The 16794-nt window shown below is 48.4% G+C and overlaps 1 protein-coding gene across 1 annotated transcript in view; it reads left to right on the top strand.

The window, feature by feature from the left end:
* Window positions 1–3142: 3142 nt before the first annotated feature.
* The window catches only part of GRIK4 (glutamate ionotropic receptor kainate type subunit 4), a gene marked incomplete at its 5' end in the record, with an annotated part of 42381 nt that continues 28729 nt past the window's right edge, over window positions 3143–16794 (top strand). The window contains 5 exons of the mRNA XM_021710522.1: window positions 3143–3252; window positions 6752–6925; window positions 10410–10575; window positions 11918–12143; window positions 15857–15985. Of these exons, the coding sequence (XP_021566197.1) occupies window positions 3143–3252; window positions 6752–6925; window positions 10410–10575; window positions 11918–12143; window positions 15857–15985 (805 nt within the window). The remainder of the gene's footprint in view (window positions 3253–6751; window positions 6926–10409; window positions 10576–11917; window positions 12144–15856; window positions 15986–16794) is intronic.

Consider the following 16794-nt stretch of genomic DNA (forward strand, 5'->3'; position numbering starts at 1 on the left):
CAAGTTGCAAAGATTAGAAGGAGAGGAAGATGCAGTGCAGCTGCTGTTTGAATGAGGGCGAGCATGGCATGCCTATGGCGCAGTTTGACGAATGAGCGCCAGAGAAATTGAAGCCATCACCAATGATTTGAGTGAGACATTTAACCTCCCTGGGTCTCAGTTCTTCCATCTGTCAGTATGGAAAATTGGGTATTGAAATCAAGAGAGCAGAGTGAAGCACTTTGAGTTGTTCAGAGGAAAAGTATCACCATCATACATCCTTTGGGTTAAGGAAAATCAATTATTTGGAAGAAATGCCTATGGCATATGACACCTGATTTGCCCCAAGTGCCAGTGACTCAAATGTCTTTTGGAAAGGAAGCAAACTAAAGCATCACCTAGGAAAAGAAAAAGGTAGGCATTCAGAATCTTGCAAGGAAACATGCTTCTCTTTGGCATCATACAAACAGCATGGGTTTAGCCTAAGCCAAGGCTGTATAAGCCAAGCCCCAAATCTCAAATGACTGCCCATTCCCCTTGCTCTTCTGGTTGGCGTCAGTCAATCACGAGTAGAATCAGATGTTACCTTGCCAAAGTGACTGATATGTTTCTAGGGGATCTGTGTTTATGTCTTGGTTTTTGTTTGTGTGATGTTCTGTGTTTTATAACTTCAGTCTCTAGGAATTTTTCCCACGGCTATGCATCATTCCTTATCACCCATAACCAAATATGGCAACTTTAAATAGTGCTGTCATTTTCCTCAATTTCACTTGTTGTGATATAATCAGGTATAGATTTCTGCCATTGAGCATCTAATGGGGTTTCAGATTCAGAAGGCAACAATAAAATATTTTTTCCCCCTGGATATCTCTCAGTTGAGAGACACAGAGTGAAGCAGTCGTGAGTGACAGGACACATAGAATTCATGCACATTTGCCCAGAGAAACTCTGGGGTCCGAGTGGACCAAGCTAGCAATTCTGCAGCAGTAGGTGTGTAGGCATGATTGACTCCTTTACCCCCTCTGGACTCTGTGTATGGGTTCTGCCCTCACTGTGTCTTCCACTGGCTATTGGGATGATGAAGACACATGGTCAACCCATAATAGATGCAGGAATGACTGACTGGGGACTTGGACTCCACTGTTCTGGAGTCTTTTGCCTCCTGTTAGAGGATTCACGTAATGATGGGACCAGACGCGCTCAAATGGTCTTCTCCCTGTCATTCTCCTGTTCCCCAAGTGCCTAGGCTTTGTCCTTCAGATTGTTTCATTTCCCGGTAACGATGCCAGAGTGTTCTGCATAGACCAAGCATGGATGGACCAGGAGTCAGAGAACTTGCAATTGGTATCAAAGGGCAGTTCTGTGCTCTAAGTCACACTGTGAAAGAAAACCAGTTTTAGATAGACTACCCGAGAGGTCACTGTCACACTGCCACAAGGCCACAAAGCTCAAGAAGAGCAGCCCCTCTGGCAGAGGATGAGCTACTTACATCCTCTCTGTGCACCCTCCGGGCTGTTGTTCCAAAGAGAAAAATAAAGCTGTGCCCAGGTGGTTTAGCAGTGTGCCTACTGGCTTCCCGAGAAGGAATGGAAAGGCTTCCAGAAGACGGAAACTGTGATTGGAGCTATGTGAATAACAGGACCATGCAGAACTGCCTCCCTCCCACCTGCCTCAGATGCGGCCGTGGAAACAGCTATTGTTACTCGGAGTTTCTTGGCATCTTCTAGCTTCCTATGGATAATGAAAGCTCACAGAGCTGGTTGGGTTTAGCTCATATTAGCATAGGTAGTTCCCTTTTGTGTTTCTGGGAACCCCAGTGTAAAAGTGACATACTTGATGTTGACAGTAAGTTGTGCCTTGATTGATGTACATGCTCTTGAGCCTGAAAGCATAGAACCCCTGTTCATGGAACCCCTGAGCTTAATATTGACTTTCAGTCCTCTCCGTGGACTTCCTAGGCTCCTGGGATCATAAAATCATAGCACTTTCCATTTAGAATGGTCCTTAGGAAGCATCTAGTTCAGTGGCTTCAGAGTAAATGAAAGAAGCAACCCTGAAACAAGACAAGGTAGCAACAGGGAGTGGGAGGGCATGCCCTGTCTACAGTGGGCGGCCATCACTCAGCTCCAGTCAGCTGGGGACTTGGACCGAGTGTTGCCAGATCACCTCTAGATTTGTCTGTGAAGTTTCCTAATCATGTCATGCTGACGACTAATACAAAATGGGTAAACACTGCAGGGTAAACAAAGCAGGTCTGTGGGCTGTATGTGTCCATAGGTGACCAGTGTGTCACCTCTGATCTAGTTCAGCTCCATCAGGGCCAGAGAGGTAGGGACTTGCCTGAGTCCACATGGCTAATGACTTGGAGCAGAGGGCTTAACTCGATCCTTCTCATTCCATTTTGCTTTCCTATGAAAACGCAGGGGTGTGGGGATAAGCTTGGCACCCCAGTTTCCGTTCCTGGCTCCATCTTCTGGTTCGCAGGACTCTGACCAAACACATCCCTGGGCTGGGGACAAATCATATTTTTCAATAGAATGAGCCCTGGGCTTTGAGTCAGAAAACATGGGTTTGGGTCCCGGTTCTTTCACTTACAAGCTGTGTCATCTTGGGCACTGCCCTCAGCTTTGGTTTCTTCACTAGTAAAACAGAAATAATTTGTGCCTCCCAGAATTGTTCAGAGGTTGACAATGGGAAGGTATCACTGTGTAAGAGATCACCCACAGGCAAAACCCAAAGATGCCTGTTGTATTAGCACCCTTGTGAGAGAAAGATGAGCATGTCAGAGATGGTGCTGTGGCCACACTCCAGCACTGCAGACACCAGCAGCTCAAAGATGCTCCCTGAGCCCATCCATGCCGCCCCCAGGGGACACGGCACAGCACATCATGGACGCTGAGGGTCGTCCACTATCCCAGTCACAGCCTTCTTCATCCTAGGATGTGCTTTGGTCCTTGCCGTTGTTCTCTTTCATCTGTTGAGATGAAACAAGAGTTTTGAAGCAGCCCCTGCGACACCTTCGTCCCCAGCATCATTTAAGCCAGTCACCCAGAACCCAAAGGAATGCATCCTGGGGTCGGACCACCCTCTCCATAGTCTCTGCCCTTCCATGCTGTTTGAACTGAATGTGTACACTGAACCTTGTTTTTCTCTCCACTTCCAGGGACGCAAACCCGGCTATTTCTCCTTCCTGGATCCGTTTTCTCCGGGCGTCTGGCTCTTCATGCTTCTAGCCTATCTGGCTGTCAGCTGTGTCCTCTTCCTGGTGGCTCGGTACTCTCCTCTCCCCTTCCCTGTCCTCACACCGCCACCTTGTGTCCACCTCTGGGAACTGCATGGGGAGGAGGTGGGGAGGAGGAGAGGGGTGAGTTGGGAAGCCCTTGGTGCCAAGCTAGAGTGATGGGAGAAGGACTGAAATGCTCTCTGCCCAGCTGTCAACCTCATGCTACCTATCCACACAGTCCCTACCATACAGATTGGCTTCTGCATTCCTGCCTCTTGCCCCCTCCCGCTCCCCTGTCTCCTGCCCCGTCTTGTGTAGGAACCTTGGGAAAGAGGCAGGGAGGAGGGTGGCAGGAAGATCACTCCAATTAAGCACTGCGCATTTGGCTGTCCTGGCATCAGTCCTTGCCAGGATTGGCCACAAAGTGCTGAATGACAAGAAACGGAGGCTATGAGTCCATAGTAGGGGGACTGGAGGCCGCAGAGGCCAAGGCCAGGAAGAAGGCCTCCCTGCAGAGTGCCTGAGTCTGCCTCTGAAAACACAGCTGCCTTGTTGGATGGGAACCATGGAAGGCAGCAAGAGGGCGGGATGCAGAGAGGGGTTTTCAGGTAGTGTTGAGTTGAAACAACCAGGGAGTGGGGAGAATAAGCCTTTCCCTATCCCCAGGAGACTGAGGACTGCCCCTGGCCCTATGGAAAAACCTTAAGACCATTCTGAGGCCATGGCCTCCCAAGAACGTGCACAGAGAAGGCTGCTTCTCCCGAAATCTACAGGCTATTGCACCAGCCTGGGCTTCAGGAGAGCCAGCCTACTGTGCAGAAGTGGAACAAGCCCTGGTGGCTCCTAGGCCACTCACTCAGGAACCTACCCCCTGCTCAGTCCTCAGCTTACTGCCGTGGAGGACCAGAAAGGGCTGGTATGTGGGAGCAGAGAGCTGCCCTGGATGAGCTTCCAGAAAGCTGATGGCAGCTCTGTTTGCAGGTGTCACCTGTGGCCCTGGGCTTCAGTGGCAGGGGCAGATAGTTTTATAGTGAACATTCCACCTCTGCACAGTGGGTGGGGTCTTCCCTAGGAATAAGTTCATTCAGTGGATGGAGGGGAGCACATGTTCTTTTCAGACAGGGCATGGAGCCCTAGTGCCGTGAATCCTAAGGAAACATGGGTGCCTAACCCTGGAGCAGTTCCTAGCCTGCCCAAGAAGGGTTGCATCATCCTGTCTGGTAGAGACCAAGGCCAAGATCAGGAAAGTCATCTGGGACCCACAAGATACAGCTAAACAAAGAAAAATCTTGCTTATCACCCAGCAGTCATCAAAGGCAGCCAAGTTTGCTGTGCAAGTGCCACCTACCCCTCTCAGGTCTGTAGGCATTGCCACTGTCAAGTATCTGTTGTCAGTGATGACCGGCGACGGCAGGAGCTAGCACCCTGTCTGACACCTCCCTCTCCACTTGGCCACAGCTGCTGCTTTCAGGAACTGTCTGTAAGAGCTTTGGCTCCACTGCTCTGTAATTCACACCTGCCCCTTTGACTCGAGTCCCTTTGTGTGGCAGGCCACAGCGCTCAGTAACCTCCAAGGCCCTGAAGAGGGTCTTGGGGCTTGGTGACCAGATTCACACACACAAGCCTGCCTCACCACACCCATGGCAGCCTGGAGTTTCCAGCCAGCCCTGAGGGGTTCTGTGGCTCCTTTTTTCTGTCATTCTTGCCTATACACACTGGCTGCTGGGATCCAGCAATAACAAAAAGATTAACAAAAAACGGCTAACCATACAGCATACACACGGACACATACACACACACACACACACACACACACACACACAATATCTGAGCCTAGGTATTCTCCTCTAAGGTAGTGGTTTTCAAATGGGGTCCGTGGAGCACAAAGGTTGCTGGGAGCTCTCAGAGACTTTGGGGGTGGAATAAGGAGAGGCTGGGCAGCCAGAGCTCTGAGGCCCAATGCCTATTCGTCCAGACCAGTTCCACCTTTATCTCCTATGTATATTGTACTCGTAGGTAAGATTTTTAGAGGGGAAAATGTTTGAAAACTACAGATCTTAGGCAGCCATTGCCAAGTCAGCTTATCGTCAGAGCCATATAGGGAACTTTAAAAATTTGAAAGCCCAGGTCCCGTCATCCCAAAATCTCTAGGGATGGAGCCTAGGGATCTGTGTTTTTGAAACTCACCAGGTCCCTCTAATGGTCCATAGGCTTGGGAGCCACCAGGGTAAGGTACCACGAGCGCCAGCTCCTCGGGTCACACAGAGGGAGGGAGCACTCACAGGACATGAGGCCCATGTCGACACATTCATGCTGTATTCAGAAACGGGAGCCAAGGCTGGAATTGGGAGCCAGCGACTATAGGAACACTGAGGGCATGTTAGGTTGAGTGAAGGGACAGGAAAGCCCAGTGATAGCACCTGGAGCACATAGCACCTCACCCTGCTTGGGCGGCGCACACCTGTACCCAAACTTTCCTTTTGTCAGAACTTGGAAGCTTTCACATGGGAGGCAGCTAGCCTGTGTCTGATGGGAAGGGGAGGAAAGGGCATTGTGGATATTGGAGGGGCTGCTCAGTAGAGGGAGCAGTAAGACTAAGAGGGATAGTAGGGGGCGTGCTCCCCACCTCACCTAGAGGCACAGAGCTCACAGCAGCCCTTCTTGGGCCCTTGTGTCCATCACAGTCACCTGGGATGCTTTAAACAAACTGATGCCCAGGCCCACCTGGGCGAATTAAATCAGAATCTGTGGGAGTAGAATCCGAGCTTTGGCACTGTCTAAAAAACTTCAGAGAGTGTCTGAAACGCAGATCAGATGAGAACTCGGCCTTGGAGACTGTCCAGACCAGCAAATCTCAGTGTGGACACTGGGCCTGTGGCACCAACATCACCTGGGAACTTGCAAATTCTGAGGTTTCTCTCCAGACTTGCTGATCCAGTAGATTTGGGGGTAGAGTCCAGCAACCTGTTTTTTGGGGTTTTTTTAATCAATACTTTTTACTATGATATTGTGGGGTACAGTTAAGGGTTAGGTATGCAAATATGCTTCGTTCAGGCACCCTTGTTGATAAGAGGTGTCTCCCCAAGCAACCTGTTTTTAACAAGCATTCTTGATGATTCTGAGGTGGGCTAAAGGCCAACCACTACTCTAGGCTGAGGGGTTCTGAACCATGGTTCTGTGGGACTGTAGGGTCTCTCTGATCATCCTGGGGCACTGGGGGAGCCAGCAGCTTTCCAGGCTGTCTACCCCTTAACACCCCCAGTTTCTAGTCAAGGGACTCTATTTTGTATACTGGAGTTCCACATCAGAATGTATTTGCCAGGGGGAAAAAATGTCTCTTTGAATAAAGAGTAACAGTTTGAGGACCACCAACCTCGTCCAACTCACTTCATTTTTGGTTGTGAAACTCCAAGTCCCGCAAAGGAAAGGGGCTTGCCCAAGGCCACAGGCCAGTCCTGAGACCCAGGTAAGGCCAGAAAGGGGAGCCCCAGCCCATTTCCCAGCACCCCCTCCTTGGTGGCACTGGTGTATGTTCCTTTTCTCCCACAGGTTGACGCCCTACGAGTGGTACAGCCCACACCCGTGTGCCCAGGGCCGGTGCAACCTCCTGGTGAACCAGTACTCCCTGGGCAATAGCCTCTGGTTTCCAGTCGGAGGCTTCATGCAGCAGGGCTCCACCATCGCCCCCCGCGCCTTATCCACCCGCTGTGTCAGTGGCGTCTGGTAAGGCCACAGGCAGAAGTGGGACTGGGCCTGGAGTGGCTGTGGAACCAGGGCAAGTGGGAGGGGACACAAAGGGATCCTCAGAGAAGCCCTGCTCCAGCTCCTCCAGTAAGCAGCAGCCCCTCAGCCCTGTGGGAGGACACGAAGCCTCTGCCTTTCATGATAGACCCTCGCGGGCCACTGAGGTACATTCTGCCAGTTCAGAAGGTGGGGGCCAGTGAGCGGGGCCCACTTTGTGCTGTCTTCTCCCCTTCCTCCGTCCCTGGGATCCGGATACAGAGGGGGAGCCAGGGCAGGAAGGGAGAAAGTGTGAGAAAACAGACCTTCAGCAAAGCAATGATAACTTCCTGGCCTGAAAATGACCTGCAATTTGAGACAGCATGTGCAGATTTATGCAGACGTGAGCCTGCTGGCCGGAAGTCCCTACAGGGGAAGCCACACCACATCAGGCCCCCTCTACCAGCTTCCTCAGGCTTTGTCCCTCTGCACCTGGCTCTGGGGCTTGCTGGCCTGTCCACCTCAGCTGGTGTGGGAAAATGCAAACTCTTAGTTGCTCAAAGTTGGGTAAATGATTCAAGTGTGGGAAAGCTCTTTGAAAACTTGAAAGTGCCATGTAAATGTGTGGACTAATAATTGTTAGACTATTATGGGGGCAAATGAAAAAATATATATATATATGACCTAGGGAGGTAAGTTTGCCGAGCCCAAGTTTTTGGTCCTCTTTCAGATATCCGCTGCAGGTTTAGCTGCCACAGCACACAGGACTTAGGGCTTTGGTTCCCTCCCCTTCTTCTTAGCCTATTTAGCCAAAGGAAAAGGAAAAGGGCGTTTCCACCCTTGGGTCCTGGTGCCTGGGACAGAGGGGTGGCCTAGACACGGTTACTGAAGGAGCCACTGGAGCTGGAGCTGTCAGGAAGGTGAAGACTCAGCTGGGACACTGGACCCCTTCCTGTCTGGGGTTTCCATTTTCCCTGATAAACAGTATAGTAGGATTTAAACCACTTGGGCATGATGCTTACCTTGATTGTCACCAGATAGTACCGAGAAGTCAATGGGTAGATCAAAATGGAGAACAGGGGACTCAGGCCCCCAGGGAGAAGGGATGTTCTCGGCAGGGACAGTCACGGAGCTCCCTCAAAATTCGGGAAATCTGGGCAGGAGCTCTGGGAGATGAGCAGACGTGAACTGGGGATGTTGACCTGTTTCTCCCTGAGGCTTCTCCTTCCAGAGGATGCTCCTTCCCATGGGTGCAGGTAGGACCCCGTTGTCTGCTTTGTCTACCCGTCAGCCCTCCCCCCCACCCCCACTGCAAGGACCCAGCTGTCCTGCAGGGTGCCCTGCCCTTAGTCCAAGGACTCAGCACTGCCTTATACAGCTAACCCCAAGTGACTTGGTTACTGTATTCCAGAGTAGGTATGTGAAGGGGCTCAGCACTGGTGAGTCACATGACAAGGTTTCACCAGTGTCTGACCCCAGGTTGTGAGTGTGCCCCTCTGCCTCATGGAGTCAGTTATTTTAAAAGGGCTTCGATTTGGTTAGTTCTCTGGGGGAGTAGGAGATCGGTAGACTGGGCCATTGCGGCCTGCCTCTGCCTCCTCACCCAGAGTGAGTGATAGAACATTCCACATCGCTCACAAGAATGCTAGCTTTACAAGAGACACAGGAGCAAGCCTTCACTGGCCCCTCTGGAGACATCGTGGCTTCATTCACTGTCTCAGCAGAGTCGACGGGCTTGCACTGAGCCAGGTACACTCTCTGACCCATTCCTTTGTGACCAGTGACCTAAGCAGCCACCCAGGCTGGAACAAATGCCAGAGTATAACCATGGCAATTCTGAAGTCAACTTCTCAGCCAATTCTGAAGTCATGTCTACATCAGGACTCATTAGCCAACGACACTTAACCAGTGCAACTGAACGGTACAGAGCACCAGCTTCTTCCTGGGATCTGCCCACCCCACGCCTCTTCCCAGGGATGGTCATGAGAAGCACCTTCCAACAGAGTGGGAGAGCTGAGGCAGGAGCAAGAAAAGCAGGTTTTGAGCATGGAGGGACGCCTGACACCTACAGGTCACAGATAGGGAAGGCAGGAAGGAGGTGGCCAGGTGATTTTCATCCCGTATTCAGTCTGAGGGTCTCTCTACACGTTTCTCTATATTTCACACCCATCTAGTCCTTTGCAGATTACTGATCACTGGTGACATATTACCTCATTTGATCTCACAACTCTCCAAAGGCAGGCATTATTGTCCCCATATATCTATTAGACACATAAATGCGTTCGGAGAAGACATGTGGCTTTTCCCATGGTCTCACAGGTGGAAGTTGACAAAGCCTGAACTAAAATCCAGTTCATCTCAGTGGTGGTCTGGCCTGTGGCTGTGCCATCGAGTCATTGGGTGCCCCTGCTGTTTCACTCCTGGAGAGGCAGCCAGCAGGAGTTCTTGATCAGGATGACAGAAGGGGCAACGGGATCACCTTCTCTTGAAAATCCTCCTGGCAGCTGCCAGCTGCTGAGTCCCATGGCAAACACTAGTTGGCAGTGTTTTCATAAGGGGTGAAGCCTCGTGGATTCAGACTCCACTGATTCAGAATTTGTGATTCTCCAACCTAAACTGTGCTTAGCACTGTCTTTGAACCTCTTGGGATTGGAATGCAGATTCATACTGCTGACCAGATGGGAGAAGGCTTGTTTAACCTACTCAAGTGAACAAACTGTTTGTGATGGCTTTCACATATATGCTGCCTGAGTTGCAAAATTATTCTAATTTAAAATGAGTTCTATCTACTCAATAAAACAATCTTCTAGTTTGAAATAGCATGGCCATCGTAAAAGTAGTTTTCTAAATCCAATTTTTCAGCAGTTCCAAGATGCTTTTCGCCTGTTATCAATTTGCTGCTGCTACAATTGATAGCACAGGTTTTGATCAGTGTGTTAGTTGGCAGGGTACTTCACATCTCTGAATCTTAATTTCCTCACCTTTAAAATTGAGGTAAGAATTTTTCTTCTCTGAACTGTAGGGATTACGTGAGATAGTGGACATAGCTCCTAGTAGGTGCTCAGTACACAAAAATGCACATATGAAGACTGACTTTAGCATGAAGAGGTAGGGAGGCTGTCCCAGTTCTAGCTCTGAACGGATCCCTCAGAACTGGTGCCCGTACCTCATTCACTAGCCCATTTCTCATAGTCTCCAAAGCTATCTCATGTGCATGGACTACTCCTCTTTTGAATAACAACCCAATTATCACCTCCTTTAGGCAAAAGAAAAAAATCACCTGTCTTCTTCCAGGCAACGCTCACAAACTCAATTCATTTCTGTTGACATCATTTGCCCTGCCTCCTTTCTCTTCCCCCACTAAGCTGAGAGCTCCTTTAGGAGAGAGACACCTGGCCTCTCCCGTGTCACAGCAGGACAGGGGATGAGGGCCCAAACTCCTGGGAGTGCCCGGGCAATGATGACGTCCTGGTCTTTTCCTACATAGGTGGGCATTCACGCTGATCATCATCTCATCCTACACGGCCAACCTGGCAGCCTTCCTGACCGTGCAGCGCATGGATGTGCCCATTGAGTCAGTGGATGACCTGGCTGACCAGACCGCCATTGAGTATGGCACAATTCACGGAGGCTCCAGCATGACCTTCTTCCAAGTAAACCCCATTTGGTTGCTCACCAGCATCGGGAGTTGGGCAGAATAAAGTTGAGATCTTTGTCTGCTGGAGATAAAAACATCTCTTCTCATCTCATTATCTCCTTTGAACATTTAGTTTGGAGGTCCACGTGGGGTTCATTTTTCTCCTACTCCACAAAATACCCCTGGAATGAGACCTTAAAAGGATTTCAGGTTACTATTAGCCTGTCCCAATTTGTACATAAATGATGGGTGACACTTGAAATGACGTCAGGTACAATGTTGTGGAACTATATTTTAATTGTGATAGTGTCTTGTTTATTTTAATGGGCATTAGAAAAAAGGGTATATACCCTGAATCAAACCTGCATATGCATTTAAATTTTTCAAAGTGAGTTAAATTTTGCAGGTAGTATTTAGAGCAAGATTAAAATAATACACTAATGGCTGAAGTTTGAGGAACACTAGATTAAGATGAACTGACTTCATTGGATCTAGACTACATAGGAAACAGACAGGGACTCTATTGGCTTCTTCGGGTTTCTCTTGCAAGGCTAAGAAGGCCCTGCCACAATGGTGTGTTCACTGACAGAAAAACTGATTGATCACCAAGGCTGGCAAAGCCAGGCCAGATGCAATAGTAGTTTTCACGTGCTTCGAGATCTCTAGGGAAGCACGTTTCCCCTGGAGTTTATATGGGTCTAACCAACCTAATGTCCAAGAAGTTCATCTTCCCATGAACCAAGTCCAATGCCTGTAGTTTTCTGTTTTCCATACAAGTCTCAGTGCTTCTTGGCTCAGAGAACAGTGAACAAGGGGCCTGGATAGACCCCCAGAAGTCTCTCTCTTATTATTTGTAAAGCGGAAGATGGTATTGGCTATGTAATTAATCAGTTGGTTTAAGATGGATAGAAAATAGCTGGCACTGATTCTTCGGATGGTTTCTCTGTAAGTCTTGAGTGAACTTGAGTTCACTGCCCCAACCTGGGGGACAATGAAAAGACACAACCAGAATTTCAGTTATTCTACCAGAAAATAGAGGTTGACAATGGAAGACCTCTCTAGGGCAGATGAGGCAAAGCTGATGATCAAGCCAGTGGCAGAATTTACAATGCCTTAGGGCCCTGTTGTGTTCTCATTTTTCTGTAAAAGATGTCAAAGGCACAACTTCTTCCTTTGCCATTCAGCAATGGCAGGGAACATCTTGGGTTGAGAAAGAGAAAGGGAACACATTCTTGACTGCCATGGAGATAGAATAGTAGTAGAGCCAGCGTTTAAAGGCCCACATTGATCCCCTCACTTTTAAACCCAGTGTTTCCTTCCTCTTTTCCCAGTTCTGCTTCCTTTTGTTCTTTCCCCAGAATTCCCGCTACCAGACCTACCAGCGCATGTGGAATTACATGTATTCCAAGCAGCCAAGTGTGTTTGTGAAGAGCACAGAGGAGGGAATCGCAAGGGTGTTGAACTCCAACTACGCCTTCCTCCTGGAGTCCACCATGAATGAGTACTATCGGCAGCGAAACTGCAACCTCACTCAGATTGGGGGCCTGCTGGACACCAAGGGCTATGGGATTGGCATGCCAGTCGGTATGCAGGAGAGGAACGACCTCTTTGGGTAGCTTCATCCAGACAGGGTCAGGGTAGCACTGAATTCAGTAACCCCTATTGTCCTCAGCTTACCAGTGACTTTAGATGGGCATTTTAAAGGTTTAAAAACAAAGCAAACCCACATACTTCCAGGAACCAGAGATCACTGCTTGATCCTTAATTATCAAAGAGCTAGTTGATGCGTTATTAATTGATTGATTTTAAAAAGGCTAATCCTACTTATTAAAGGGAATACTGATGCCCTTCGTGGATATGTTAGGCCTTTTGTTCCTCCTTTCCCTTGGTTCCTGCCCATTGGCCATTTCTCTGTTGATAAGCATCTCTACTAGTGGTGGGAAGAAGGATGAGATGTTAAACTTCAAATGGATTAATTTTGCTGTCAGTTAGTGTCCCCAGTGAAAAGATCACTGCAAAAGGGGACATAACTAGATGAGACAGCTCTCAAATTATTTGTGGATTTCACTGATCTATCTACACCACGTCGGTGTGGGCAATTGGGAAAGGGCAGTAAAGCCCTAGTGTTCGGCCTGCTGACTAGGTGTCATCCAGTTTTGTTCTGGGAGGGTAGAGAGGTCTGGCTTCCAGAAAGGTATGCTGACTGTGCTTTTTAAAGAATTTTCACACTTTGGGCTGTCCCCTGCTGGTAGACTCCTCCACCAGAAGACAAAGGGAGAACATGTTTAGCTGCTGTTGTGATTGTGGAGGGGCTCTGAAAATACTCCCCAGGTGATTCTGACATGCATTCCCCAACCCTGTCCGCATGCACACACAGTTGAAAACCACTGCTGTGTATGGTTGTTCTTGCACAAGACAACAGGGCTTGGAGAAGCAGAAATTGAGGCCATCAGATCGTGTGAGAAAGTTGATATATAGTATGCACATCTTTGTAGCTCTATTACACATCCCTTCTATTGATTTTTACCTTAACTCAAATCTCTATAAATTACAGAATTCACTTACACCTGCAGAGTGTAAAGAACATGCACTTGGAGTCAGACAGACCCAGAAATGCATCCTGATTACTGGCTGGGTACCCTGGATGGGTTATTTAGCCTCTTTGAGCATCAGTTATCTCATTTATAAGTTTAGGCTTCTAATACCCACACCACAGGGTTATTGTGAGATTTAACCTGATAATCTGGTGAGGTGTTTACCTCAGTGTCTCACACTTAGCCTGTCTTGGGGTGGGGGTGTGTGTGAATGTTCTTCTTATCTTTTACATAGTTTTCTATGTTATTTGATAAAAGCTGATGACTTCTTAAATATTGATCAGAAACCAAGCAGATGAACATAGGCAATAATATGGTTCATTCCTGAACACTGTAAACTCTGACACTAACAGTTCTACAAACTGGAGGCCTCCCTCAGGGCACTTGTAAACCTGTGCTCCCTCTATTTACTCTCATATTTCATTGATGTCCACTAGTATTGCAGATTGAGGGCCTCTTTGAGAAATTTATTGACTGACATTTTGCTTCACGATAGTGGCGTGAACCACAAAATGAACTTAAGGTACACCTTGATAATAATTAGGCAACTTAAGAAATTTAACCTAAATGGCAAATACTTCAAAAGTTTTCAAAACTCTAGAGAGTTGAGGTAACACATCATAACTCTAGAAATTTTCATCAATAACCAAAAGAATATGGAGGGAAGTGTGTTTGTTTTGTTACCTGACACAATGCTATTATCATGTGTTATCTCACTTAATGTCTCCCCCTTTCCCCTGGAGAGATAGGTGTGGTTATTCCCATTCTGTAGAGGAGAGAACTGAGATTCAGAGAAGATGGGTTACCCTCTCCAAGGTAGAGAAGCTCGACTTGAGGCTAGGATGCTTGTCTCCAAATCCAGTAAGTTACTCACTAGACCAGGCTGCCAATGAGTCCCACCAGCTGAACAGGAAGGTCTGTGAAGGGCTTCCCCAGGTTCTCACTTGAGGCTGGGAACATTACACAGTCTATTAATGAGACAGGATTTAGATGCAGCTGGGGAATCTATCAAGCAGGGGTATCGTTTTTTAAGTGGAAGGTAAGGGCGTGACTATAGGATAAGCAATGTGATTGGACCCAGGAAAATTAAGAGAAACAGAACATGGAACAAGATAGAAAATTAATCAGGTTACTTAGATGCTATGGAGGCATCCATGGTGTAAGCGGAACAGTCCATCCATGTGACCCCTGGTGTGTTGTGAGATTGGGTTGAAAGTACTTTGAAACTGTTGGAATGCCTTGCTGGGCTGGTCAGTTGTCTCCAAATCTGGAGTGTTCGTTAGTCTCACTTCCCTAATATCTGTTAAGCAGCCCGTTCATGTATCCATTCACTGCAGATGTATATTAAGTACCTACTCCATGTTAGGCTCTGCTGATGCTCACCCAAATCAGTTACACAGATACATTCCGTGCTGCAGGCATGGGGTTTGCTTGTCCGAGTGTGATTGTTTCTATAGTAGGGAAGCTTTACCGTGGAGCCGTGGGCTGTCGCAGTTGGAAGAAGCCTGGGAAATTATCTAGTTCCTTGCCTCTTGAAATGAGGCCCATGGCCCACCTTGGGGCATCACCTTGGGGCTTGTTGGAAATGCAGAATCTCAGCACCACCATCCCCAACCCAGACCTACTGAATCAGAATCTACTGTTCAACAAAATCCCCAGGGGATTCTGGTGCACATTAAAATGAGAGGTCCTTGTTTGTTTGTTCCAGGCTTCTGCCCGATCCTTCACTATAGCCTTTCTTCTCTGGGACATCTGTCCACATCAGACCTTCACAGAGTTTGAGCAAGGAAACTTTGTAGCTTACTTGTTTTCCAGCCTCTTGGCAGCTTTTACTTAATGATCTCAGGCCTCAGCCTGTGCTGGACACTGAGCTTTCCATGGTTTCATTTAAGCCTGTTGTTGTGATTAAACTTAAATTCTAGAACCAAAGCTCCTTGACCATATTCCATTAGAAAATGTAAAAATAATTGCACTGAACAGAAAAAGGCCTTCTGTTAGAAGTTGGAGGGAGGGAGGAATGGGGAAATGGGGTGATGGGTGAGCCAGAGGGTTCTGGTACACTCAGCAGGCAGGCCTGAAGTTGGGGACATGTGGTGACTGGTTCTCCACATGGGTGGACAAGAGGAGGCTTCCATCCCACTCAGAGATGGTTTCTCTCATTGGTTGAAAGCTGCTTGGGATAAACAACTGTCTGGTGTAATGGAGTTAAGAACTACAAGTGCCTGAGAAATTAATTTAAATAAAGTAGAGATTAGACAACTGGCTAAAAGGTTTGCTTCACAGAAACACAAACTTTGGCCTCCTGGAGGAAGACAGCAAGCCTTGCAACCAGCTTTCTGTGTGTTGGTTGGCAGGTCATTTAACCTGGATAGATAATCTTTTTAATTTAGGAAGTAGTGGTGCCAGTGGTGGGGGTGGTGGTGGCGTGACACAACAGCCTGGAAAGCTGTTACTTGACCCATCCTGGGGTCTTGGCTATGGGTTGGATGTGCCAGTCAGTGTGGAGAGAAGAGAAGTAGAAAAGACTGAGAATCCCACCTGAAACTATGATGCCCTCCTCTCCCCAGAGGCATGCCCCACCTGCTGCGTCTGTGTCCCCTTCTGAGGTTAAAGCAGGCAGAGTGGTGAGAAGGTACGCAGGGAAGGGGAACAGAGGATGCATAAGAGGGCATTCACACCCTGGGCTCTCCTGTGACCCTGCAGGCTCGGTTTTCCGGGACGAGTTTGATCTGGCCATTCTCCAGCTGCAGGAGAACAACCGTTTGGAGATCCTGAAACGCAAATGGTGGGAAGGGGGGAAATGCCCCAAGGAGGAAGATCACAGAGCTAAAGGTAAGGATGTTCAGGGCCTTCTCCCTCCTGCCTTAGGGGACCAAAGCTACTTGTTTCTCGTGTTTGCATTTGGGGAGTTCAAATTCAGGTTCAGGTAATGACTTCTAGGACACATTGAGAACATGCCTGGGAAGGAACGCAGGGCTGGGCTGGGCCATTGGGGGTCAATTCTGTCTCAGGGCCTTGTGTATTGTAGGCATCCAGTGGCCACTGCTTTTTACTCAGTCCAACTTAACATTCACTCATTTATTCAATAAGATATCCATGTGCTGGGCCCTGTGGGAAGCCCTGTGAAGAAGACAAACCCTGCCCTCCTGAAACTGACATTCTAGTATAAAGTAAACAAATAAATATAACGCAAGGTAGATGAGGTCTGAAAAGGGAAGTAAGGCAGGGTTGCGGTGATGGGGAGGTGTGTAGGGTGGGAGTGAAGACCTCTCTGAGGGGAGCCTACTAACTGAAACGTGCAACTGAGGTGTGTTGAGGGTCCCTGAGCACCCAAGATTTTCTGGGGGTAGGGAGGACACATATTCTGGTTTGCCCAGGATAGCCCTGATTGCACCCAGTGGTTCACAGGTCCTAGAGGCTCTGCTCCACGATGTCTCCTAAATCAGACCACCTCTGACCCCAGCACCACCACTTCTCCCATAGCTCATGGCCCCGTCATCTCACACCTGTGCCGTCATAATAGCCTCGTCTCCTTTTCCCATTCTTGCATTCTCCACTATTGGCCAGAGTGAGCCTTTTTAAAAATGCAAATGCAATTGAGCATTTCCCTGCACAGACCTTCCAATGCATTCCCATCCGAC

This window comes from Carlito syrichta, unplaced genomic scaffold (assembly GCF_000164805.1).
Source record: "Carlito syrichta isolate Samal-C Ts95f unplaced genomic scaffold, Tarsius_syrichta-2.0.1 Scaffold289350, whole genome shotgun sequence".
NCBI lineage: Eukaryota > Metazoa > Chordata > Mammalia > Primates > Tarsiidae > Carlito > Carlito syrichta.